Source organism: Vitis vinifera, chromosome 2 (genome assembly GCF_030704535.1).
Source record: "Vitis vinifera cultivar Pinot Noir 40024 chromosome 2, ASM3070453v1".
Taxonomy (NCBI): Eukaryota; Viridiplantae; Streptophyta; class Magnoliopsida; order Vitales; family Vitaceae; genus Vitis; species Vitis vinifera.
In genome coordinates, this window is record NC_081806.1 from 8,663,264 (window position 1) to 8,675,097 (window position 11,834).

At 31.1% G+C, this 11,834-nt stretch overlaps 1 protein-coding gene across 1 annotated transcript; it reads left to right on the forward strand.

The window, feature by feature from the left end:
- Positions 1-8,466: 8,466 nt before the first annotated feature.
- Positions 8,467-10,020, forward strand: LOC100242119 (uncharacterized). The gene has a single exon (XM_002280471.4). The coding sequence runs from the start codon at positions 8,607-8,609 to the stop codon at positions 9,738-9,740; it is 1,134 nt and encodes a 377-aa protein (XP_002280507.1). The 5' UTR covers positions 8,467-8,606; the 3' UTR covers positions 9,741-10,020.
- Positions 10,021-11,834: the final 1,814 nt, after the last annotated feature.

Consider the following 11,834-nt stretch of genomic DNA (forward strand, 5'->3'; position numbering starts at 1 on the left):
GTTTTTTTTAGGGTTTGAGAATTTGTAATTTGTACTTTGCTTGTGTTTTTTTTTTTTTTTTTTTTTTGTTCTTTATGATTTTTTGTGTTTTTTTGTTCAGATCGCAATGTAAAAAATAGGAAAAACAACTTGAAATTGTTCTCCAAAACCATCAAATTGAGAACACGGAGAACAAAATTAAAAACATGGGGAACAATTACTAAACGTGGTTTTGAGTGTTTTATGTTTTGAAGAACAAAAAATAGTTTCCAGAAACAACAACCACCCTTTATCTCTCCTATTAGTTTAATTAAAGAGTTAGCTTTGGAAAAAAATTTCTTTAAGTAAGATATTACTATAATGTCAAATGTATTAGGTGAAAATTGTTATTTTTAATCATATGACTAAATGTTCCACATAAATATTTTATTCGGTTACATGAGATATGTTATTATGAATGTGACATTCAACAAAAATGGATGAAGTTGAGTAGAATTTGATTTTTATGCATAACACATTTAAATATTGTATAATTTGTTTTTTAAATTTTGATATAAATAAAAGAAGTGCTCTTGAAGAAGGAAAAAAACTATAGGTCACCTCAATCCAATCCAAATATGTCCATGGCTTTAATATACATTTCTTTTAATATTTGGTTATCTACAAAATATTAAGATACCAATATGGGTGGATGACCACAAACATTGCTAAAGGCAAAAATGTAGTGCTAAAGGGGTTAGACTGTTGTCGATCCCTATACTTGTGCAACTAACTTTCTATTTATGTGTATCATATTTTGAGGCTCATCAATTAGAGATGCACTCTCGAATAGCGAATGAAGATTTGTATATTGCATATGCAATTGATAAGTTTACAAAAGCAAATGGGAATATTATTATGTTACAACAACACGTAGAATTCTATATTGTTGCATTCTTAGTATTCATTTCCTTGAATTAACACCTTATTTATGTAGTTACTTGTAGATGGCAACCAAAGACTTACACTTTCCATCTATCTCAATGGGAGTGCATGATTACATTATAGGACATTGTCATTCTTCTTGGACTACTAGTGGACAAAGTTGTAGTTATTGGTAAAACATTTCTAGATTGGACACATGCATATCATCCAATTAGGGCTCATTCATGAAGATAGAGACATAGATGGGCAATGTTTTCATCCTAACTAGTTGAATAAGAGTTTCCCTACTTTGGCATCAAATGATGATGAGAAGTCTATTTGGTGTTATACAAGGGCATATATCTTATAGCTCATTAGAGGATTTTTTTTTTCTTTTTTTTTTTCCAGGAAGTCTAGAGACAAAGTGCTTCTTATGTTTTAATCACCTTTTAAAGGATTTTGAGGCTATTGGTAGTCATAGTTAGGGTAGTGACTATACTATTTGACTTCACTTTATCGAAAGTTCTATTAAGCATCTAAGATTCATAAACATGATATATTTGTCTTGTTGATTTTACTCTAGTTTTAGGTATGGGATAAGTTCTTTTTTATTACACCGCAACATTTGTCTCTAGCTCTAAATGATGACCAACTGTCTCTACCTCCATTGGTCACATGTACACATATGTATCATTACCACCCATTTTAATATTATGAGGATATATAAAGTTAAATACTAACCATTATTCTTATTTATTTATTTTTTTTTATAGTTAGAGAAGTGAGTTCCATACTACTTCGACATCCATGCATATTTTATCTCATTATAGGTACTAGCTTGATCAACTTAGAACAAATAAGGTGATATAAATTTGATTCATTTCTAAAAAAATTCTTTAAAGAAATTTCAAACCCCTAAATACACTGGGCTTCTTTCTTGGAAATAGATTATATGACAACCTTATGTTGTTGATGTGATAATTGGAGTCCTTAATTATTGCACATCTGGAAAGGATATATGGTGTACTGATGTTTCTACATAGTTGGGTGGCATAGACTTCATTAAGTTTTGCCACAACTTGGGTTTTACAAAGAGATTCTTCAACCATGTGATAATGAGTCTATCTTACATAGGTGTTATTTGGGAGGTAGACATGATGTTAAATATTGGATTACTCGATATCAAGACTACATTTTACGTTAAGGGTCGACATTACCATATTAGTAGTGGAGATGGCTATAGGTTCATTGGGGTATCATAACCCATACATGGTGTGATATCGCTCTATTACTCAAAAATTTCATACTTAAATTGGGTTCTTTAAAAAGGTACCGATAATTTTAATATGTCTTAGCCTTTTATTGAAGTTTATTTTGTTTTGATAAAAATTCAACTTTAACTTACAGACTAGCAACATACAACATATATATCATATTGTGCGTCTAGATGAGATGATTATTTGAAGATTGTGTACTACTATTAGAAGCTATACATGAGATTGATCACTTAGATGCATTATCCAATGTTGTTGCTTTGAGGTAGTTGCAACCCTCAATCAAAAGGTGTACAAATGATAAAAAGGGTTCATGGGATAGAGGTTAGGCATATAACATGTTGTATGGAATTTTCATCAACATATGTGAACCATGCATTGCTAATGGTCCACCTGTTGTAACACATGCATAATCGAATGACATCATCCCCACCACCTCATAAATAGTCGGTATCCTCCATTGGTCCATCTTTACATGATTAGATTCTAATCATTCCTACCTCATCAAAGTTCCCTGCTACTTGAATGAGGTCAAAATATGTGCTCTAATGACACATATATAATTTATGTAATATAAAAGCATCATTCAATTTAACTTAAGTTGATGCTAAAATCTTAGTTATGGATTTAGCATGTATTTTGAGCTTAATTTCAAGTTTAAGGGAGAAAAAGGGTGCAAGTTGCAAAAGTCATTTTTAACCAAAGTAGATAAGTGATCAATTATGCCTAAAGAGAGATTCAACACTTGTGAGGCATGAGAAGTGTCTATGCAAGGGCAAAATAAGGAATTTATGAGCATTAAAGACGGAAAATTAAGGTTACGGAGAGAAGTAGAGGGCAAACAACCATGAAGAAGGAGGTTTAAAGCAAATGTAATCAAACTTAAATATAATTTGGAACTCAAACTTAGTAGCAATACATACCCCGAATTTGACATAATTTCTTTAGGGCAAACCACATATGGTTTTAAAGTTCAAGAAGTTAGAAGTTTAATACTTTAAACAGTGCACAAATTGAAGATGACATGGAGAAGTTATGATCACTTGAAGACAATTCGGCAAAAGTGAAAAATCATTTCAAATTTAAAAATGTGATTTAAAAAATTGAACTTATGATTTCGAAATCATGCATTAATTGCTACTTTAAGATTTTGCTCTTTCCACCTCGAGAATTGCATTTTTGGCACTCCATCAACCTTAACTAGTCCTCACAACAAGATTTTAGTTTTTTTTTTTATTTATTTTAAAGTAATTATGTGGTAGTTTTAGTTTTTTTTTCTTTTGCTTTAAAAACTCCAATTTTAGGTTTTAGAAAAAGGAAATTAGGGATTTCTTGACTATTCTTAAGGGAAAGGAAAACTCTGAAGGTGTTTTTTTCGTTTGTTTTCTTTATCCTTTATATTAATAATAAAATATTGTTCTTTGAAATCAAGAACAATTCTTCATTAATTATTTTTTTATGATTTGTATACATGAGAACACACCCGTAAGAGGCTAAGAAGTCATCTTAGTTTGAAACATGAACACCTAAGGTTAGATCAACAAGGAAATAATCAATGAAATCGAACTAATAATGAACTGAATGAAAAGTTAAGATACCGATATTGAAATCAAAATACTTTTTAAAGTTGGTTTGACTTAAAAAATGATATAATCACACATTTCTTGATATCAAAGGTTTTTTGCTATAGATGTTAAAAGACCTGGTCCACTAATAGTAATATCACATCACCTAAGATCCATAAATAGAATTTGACATTTGCTAATGATTTCTTTAACTTTACACTTTGTCATTTCACCTATATGAAAATTCTTTTTAATGTAGCCAAAATTTCAATAGATTCCTATACTTTTACAATTGCCCCTTTTTTAAGTGTTTTTTTTTTTTTTTTGCTATAGACGTCAAAAGACTTGGCCACTAATGGTAATATCATAAAGCACAACACTCAAGATCCTTGTGAAATTTTTGAACTTGACATTTATTTATGATTTCTTTAAACTAAATTGTGACTTGTGTCATATAAACTTTGACAAAAGGGAGACACTATTAGTTTATCTTCTAATTTAATAAATGAAATAAAAATTTTGATAATTAAGATTTGTTACAGTAAATAAAAAATGGTGAATGTGATAATTAAAAGGTAAGTGGTCTTCTTATTTTTGGTTTTGATAAAAAAAAAAATATTAACTTTTATATAAGATTGAGATATTAAAAAAATTAGTACACCAAATTTTAAATGTTTGAAAGTGATTTTTAAAGGAAGAAAGTAAATTTATATTTTTTTTGTACGGGATGTTTTACTTTTATATGAGGATTTCTAATTTTAAAAACAAAAAATAAGAAATGTATACACACAAATATTAAATTATTATTTTTTATTAGAAATAATTAAAATTTATCTAAATATATCCTTTTAAATCTCCTTAAATGTAACTTTTTAATTATAAATAATATTTTAAGGGGTTAAGACTATCCAAAAGTATATTCAAAATCTCCATAAATACTAAGACCATGTTTGATTGACCAGATATAACATGAGATAAGATAAAAGATGAGATATTATATCATATTCTATGTTTGGTTAGTGGTGGAATATAATAAACATAGGATAGGATAAATGGTGGGATATATTATCCTTTTTTTTTTTCATCCCTTTCACATGGGATATGTGTTGCCATTGACCACAAGTTTGGTATGTTAATCCCATGGTAAAATATGGGATACACATATCCCATGTATTAAAAATTCATTTTTTTAATCGATTTTTTGTTTTTTAATATACTCATTTTACAAAACATTTTTTTATTATAAATTAATTTTATGATTAAAAAATAAAAAATAAAAAATATCTATAAAATAATATTAATATATAATATATAAATTATTTATATATATTAAATAACATAATTAAAAAAATTTATTTGTAAAGTTTAAATAATTTAATCATAAATATTGTTAAACATAACAAAATTTTCATTTTTTTTAAATTGAAAATATTTAAATGTGACATAATTTTTATTTTAAACATTGAAAATAATATATATTTCATATTATTTTTTATTCATTTCACAAATTAAATATAAATATAATATAATATAGCATATCTTATTAGATATGTTACTTTAAAATATTATGTCCTTAAGATATGTATATCGAAGGATATCATATCCTATTAGAAATCATATTCTAAGATATGCATATCTTATTCCGTTGACCAAACGTAGCCTAAGTACTTAAGAAACAATATTTTTAAGGGATTAAAAAACTCTCTAAATGTATCTCTCAAACCCCATAAAACGAGGTAATCAAAACTTTCAAGACACTCGAAAAGAACCAAAGTTAAGGAGACCAAACTTAAAAGAGATTGTTTCGAAGCTTCAAGAGTTTTTAAAGTCTCACCTTATTAAGCCCAAATTGGAAGATTGAAAGATTCTCAATTCCAAATTTGAAGATTTAAAGAATTCTTCAAGAAGACTTTGACCGTTAATAAAAAATATATTTGAAGTCTTTTAAATACAAAATGTCAAGTGTCTAACTCTCTCACTTTAGTGTTGTTTCATTTTATAAAGAAGAATTATAGAATAAATAGAGATTTTACCACATTCATTTTCAGTTTGAGGAGCTACATATTTGGACCAACTACTGATCAACCTTGATTAGGTTAGACTTTAGTCATAGACATAGAGTCAATACATTTGAATTTATCAATCCAAACTTAGAGACAAACAAGGAAATCTTGAAGAGTTTGCAAAAAAAAAAAGAAAACTAACTATTTATAAATGATTTTGAAATGAAAGATCTAAGAAAAACAATATATTGTTTTGGCCTGTAGATTGAGTATCATTCAAATAACTTGTTAAATCATCAATCAATATATATAAAAATGTCTTGAAGTGTTTTTATATGGACAAATCACATCCACTCAATTCTCTTCTAGTTGTTTGTTTACTTGAAGTGAACAAAGACCTATTTAGTTACAAAGAAAAAAATAAAGAATTACTTGGTTTAGAAATATCATTACTCAATGCAATTGGTGCACTAATGTATCTTACAAATTGTATTTGATTGGACATATTTCCCTGTTAATATACTAACAAGACATAATTATACCCTAATTTGAAGTCATTAAAAGACATTAAGATAGAACTCTTGAAAGCATGACATAAGATAATAGAATTAGATTTCATTAATATTAAATTTATTATGATTTGTAGTTTCCCTTGTATCCTTAATTGTATTATTTATTATTTGGTCTTTCATGTTTATATCACTTGCGTTATACATGACTTGGGTGCATTATTAGTTATATAGAAAATCTAAATTGTAGGTTTCTTGCAAGATAATGAATCGTTCGCGGTTAGCCATGGAATTGAACAATCCATTAAAAATTACACCATGCTACCTCCTAATTGGAAGAATGACTTATCTTGGTCATTGAAATGAAATTTTCCCTTGGTGAGTACACTAGTGTGTATGGTTACATGTTGGACAAAGCCCTACAACGAATCATGACAATAGCTATTAGGTAGTCATAATTCACCAAACTATTATATTACATAAGCTCTTAACCTTAAAAGAATATTAAACTAGTACTTAGACCTTTAGTGACTTTAATTTATGGGTGAGATCTTAAGGAGGTTATATATTTCCTATGGATTGGGTCACTGTTGATTAAAACAGGTGACAACATATATTCTCAAGATAATCATCATGATATCTCATAAGATTGAGATAATGGTTTCCCTTAAGTGATCCTACAAACTTGTGATTATATAAACTATGGTCATAGTAATTCCATAGTGGAATTTGATATATGCCTTTTATGATATAAAACATATCAATTCATCACAAAATAAGAGGATTTGAGACTCGAGGATTAAAGAGGTAATCTTAAGAGGTTGATGACATCTACCTTGTTGTATTCTGGACATCGATATATGGGGAGTTTCCATGTAATCAATTAATAGATTACAAACCTAAACTTTATATCTCGTTTTAACATCATAGGATATTAGAGTGCAATTGACTTTTTATAGTGGAATCTTAAGTTAACTTTATAATTGGATTTTGAGGGAGACAATATTTTTCTATCGGTCCTAATGGTCCTTACTTGAGCCCATATTCCTTAGTGGCATAGTTTTAAAGGGATATTTGGGTTTTTTTTATTCATATGTATGCACAAGAATGTTTTGGTAAAAATGTAAGGTCTTACAAAAGCTTATGAATGGTCTTTCTGAATTAGGTTAATTAATTCATCAGAGCCTCATAAGACTAATTAATTAACTAGGATCCAATGGACTAGATTAAATGACTGAAGTTCAAGATAGGTTAGGGTTTAAAAATCTAATTTATTCTATCTTTTGAATGAAAGAACCTTAACCTCCATCTTTGAGTGAAAATTCCATCATTCTAAAGTGTCAAGTCTAAGAAAGAATAATTGGGTAGAAGATCGTGAGATTTTTGAGATATGCACCATCTTTTTTTTTTAATTGTAATTGATGTAAGAACATCTAGATTAAAGGTAAAAGTTTTAAACCCTAAATCTAAAATTTTGTCCCATTTCTTTATCACTTTTGTTGTCTAGATTTAGCATCCCTAAATGTTTAAAAAGCATGATCCACTAGTATCCCAACGCTTTTATTCAAAAGAATAAGATCATGAGCTTATTTTATTCATAAGAATCAAAATTATAGTAGATTAGGTATGCAAGATATCTTTCATATATTTATAAAACTCAATCTCAAACAAGAGATGTAATTTACACATGGAAGTTATGCAATATTATAGGGATCAATTAAACAAACAATGATAATTATTTTCTCAAATCATTTAAAAATATTTGTAATTAATGAAATAAGTTATGAATATGTATGATTAAGATTTATGATTCATCATATTTGGGAGTCACGTGAATTATACTTTATCAAAGACAATCCAACGTATTATATGAAGATAATATTGTATGTATTGTATAAATAAGAGAAGAATATTAAAAGTGATCAAACCTTACATTGTGCCAAAGTTCTTCTTCTATACACATGAGTATGAACAAAGTTGTGACATCAATGTTTAACAAATGAAATCAAATTATAATCTATCAAACTAATCATAAAAAAAACCAACATTTAAGAAGTTTTTAGAACGTGTGTGTCATTAATGAATGACCATAGTGTTGCCCATAATAAATTTTATGGGTGTGTAATGAATGATAAAAGATTTACCCATAATAAATTTTATCTTTTTGGTAAAGAAATGGTTTGATTTTCCTGTATTTTTAATTTTTAATAATAATATAGTTGCAAATTAGAGGATGAAATGATGTGATTGGTCCAAGTTGAAACATTGAGGAGCTCCTTCTCTCCAATACTTTCCCTGGTTTCAGTTCCTGGGTCGACAACCACACTCGCCAATGAGCCCATCACAACCCATTTGATCCATTGCAAACCAAATATGAAGCTCTCCCTCAAAAACACAGACGACCAGCGCCGCTACCCACTCATCAAAGCCAAGATCCCCATCACCGTCTTCAACCTCCCTTTTACCACCTCCGTCGCCACCACCCACCCCTCCGCCGTCTCCTTTTCCCTCTCCACCAACTTTTCCTCCGGCCCCTCCCTCAAACTCTCCACCAACACCTCCTCCGCCACCACCACCTCTCCTCCTCCATTATCTTTCTCCCTCAAGTCCGGGACCGGCCTCTTCGGCTCCCCTAAGAATTCGCCGCTTCTCATCTCTGCCCACTTCACCCTCTTTCCCTCCCCCAACCCTAATCCCACTTTTACCCTCCAAATCAAGCCCCGATTTGGTGACTTCTCGCTCCTCAAAACCACCTTCTCAAACCCTACCGCTAACCCTAAACCTGATTGTAAATCTTTTTCTGGCTCTGATTCGAATGGTGAGGTTGAGAATGGGTTTGTGCCGGGGGAACCCTTGGGTTGGAGGGAGCTGACAATGGGGTCTTGTAGTGGCAAAGATGGGCTTCAAAACCCTAACCTTAGCCCTAACCCTAACGTTAATGGTTTGTTTGGTTCGGAGGTTTGGAAGATGGATTCTTGTGGTGGGAAAGGTGGGATTTGGTCTGGATTTGCAGTTACGGCGAGGACAGTGTTACCGGTGACTAAGCGGGTGGCAGTGAATTGTCGATGGGGCGTGAATTTTCCGGAGAAGGGGACCAAGCTGCCGTTCTTGACTGTGGATAAGGTTGAGATCGAAAGGGTCGAGGAGGTGAAGGACGTGATGGTGAAGAGTGTTAAGAGAGATTCAGGGGACTTGGAGTTGTTGAAAGGTATGTGTTTTTGGATGAAGAGAGATTTGGAGGTTTTGGAGAAGGAGAATAGGGAGATGAAACAGAGTTTAGAGGAGATTCGATTGGGACTTTCTCCGAGGAAATATGGTGGGGACAGCATTGGTGTCGGAAGGAAGGCAGTGCCTCATTCCGGTGAGAATTCGGGTGATTTTGAGCGCTGGAGGAGCAAGAAGAGCAGTGAAGAAGAGAAAGGAAGAAGGGAATCGAAGAAGTCTGTGACTCTGGCAAGTGATGTGGAAAGTGAGTTGCAGAGAGCTATCAAGGCTGCCTCATCATAGCTAGGTTTGAAATCCAAGCAAATTTCATCTACCTTGTTTCGCTATTGAACGTGTATATGGGTATTAGAGAATGTTTCCAGTACGATCAAGCCACATAATTCTCTTGAATTTCATGGCATAGTCAAGGGATCAGTAGTTCTTTCTATGAATATCCTAGTTTTGGTTAGGAAACGCTTTACAATATATTTCAAGCATAGATTCTATAATATTTTGGCCCACTGCTGCAGTGTTTGTATATGGTGATCTAATTTTATATATGTAGGTGTTTGAACTTTGTGCATCCTCTTTGATGGTGAATTTCGAACAAGTTGAGACATTGAGTTTGGTACCTTGGATGGGTTTTAGTTTTCTGAACTCATCTTTGTATGGTGGGTGTATGGATGATGGAAGGCGAGTCCGGGGGTTTAGTTAATTTCTTTGAAAGGCAAGGTGTTCAAACCTCCGATTCTTGAGGGTTCATCCTGTTGCTCTATCCCTTTTGCAAAGAGGATAGTTCCAAAAGGAAAATCACTAGATTTCATCCTTATTTCATTTTTATCTTCATTTATTTCCTCTTTCACTGTGGCTTCTCTTTGAGGATCCTTGACATGGATTCCTCATGATAGAATTCCATATTTTCATAATGTACTAGAACAGAACCTGGTCACACATTGATGAGAAAATGATGATAAATTTGATGGTAGCCAGTACCCATTAGCCAGATGCATGGTAATTAAGCTTGAGAATGTGGTTCATTTATTTGACCAGAAAAATATGGCTGACGCCTCTGGGCTACGATCAATGCCCCTCGTTTTCAACATCGAGGTGGCCTTTCCTACAAACCTTGACTAAATAGTGGAAGACGGGACCATTCAAACGTGAATGTGTGAAAAACCAGGGTGAGCATAGGTAAGGGAGCTCCGTCACTGCCTTACAGCATAGTTTGCTTGGCCATTCGTACAAGGTACTCGTCGTCGTCTCCTCATCTAGACAGTGCAGCGCCACGCTATTACTATACCTCAAACAGAACTTAAAATATCCGCTTGGAATCTCCAGTGATGTCGGGGCGGCTTGTGCCGCACCAGCAGGCACCATTGCAGCGACGGCCATGACCACACTCAGTACCATCAAGCCCTGTTTCATCCACCCCATGCTTGCAGACACCTCTTCTTCTTCTTCTTCTTCTTCTTCTTCTTCTTCTTGGCTTTGGTTTGAGGAGAGAGAGGTGTGTTCATATATATATATATACACGGAGTTTGTATGAAACTGTCTATGGGTATTTGATTTTGTGGGAATGTTTTGAAGTTAAATTAATAAATGATGGGTATGTTACATTTTGATTAATTTTGAAGTCAGTTGATGCCATAAAGTTGGTTAATTAATTAGAGGGTTTGACCATAAGGGAGGCAGAAGTTGACCGGGGATGGACTTCCAGGAATATATAAAGTTTTTAATTATTTCTTTATGCTATATTTGGTGGAAGATAAAAAAATATTAAATATATATATATATATATATATATAAAATTAAAATTAGTAAAAAATTTATATATTTTAAAATTATTTAATCTTTTTATATATTGAAGAGTTAAATAAGTAAAATGAGTTAATTTATTTTTTATTTTATTTTTTTCACTCTTTCTTTTATTTTATTTTTTTTCTAATGTTTTTTCTCAAATTTTCTACAAACCAAACATAGTCCAGATATTAAATTTTGAAAAAAATAAAGGGAAATTAAATAGAAAAGAAATGATAAAAATAAAAATTTAATAAATATAAAATCTTTGTTTTTTCTTCTACATGCTACTCAAATTTATTTAATTTCTGATTTTTTTTTTAAAATGTAACTAAGACTTTAACAATATATAAATTTTTTAATAATTTTAATTATTTATAATTTTGTTCCAAAATTTTCAAGGTGAATTAAAAACGAGAATTTGGTTTTTATTTTTATTTTTTATGTTTATTTATTTTTATTATTATTATTGTCATTTTGCCTTCTTCCTAATGCTCTCCCCCAACAGTTGGAGCTCATTGCCATAATCGTTTTAATTAAGTAAACATTAGAAATAGGATGACTATGTTTGATTGCCCAAAATTTTGAGCAAAAATACAA

Coding starts and splice junctions, on each gene's coding strand:
- LOC100242119 (XM_002280471.4), top strand. CDS start 8,607: ATGAAGCTCTCCCTCAAAAACACAGACGACCAGCGCCGCTACCCACTC.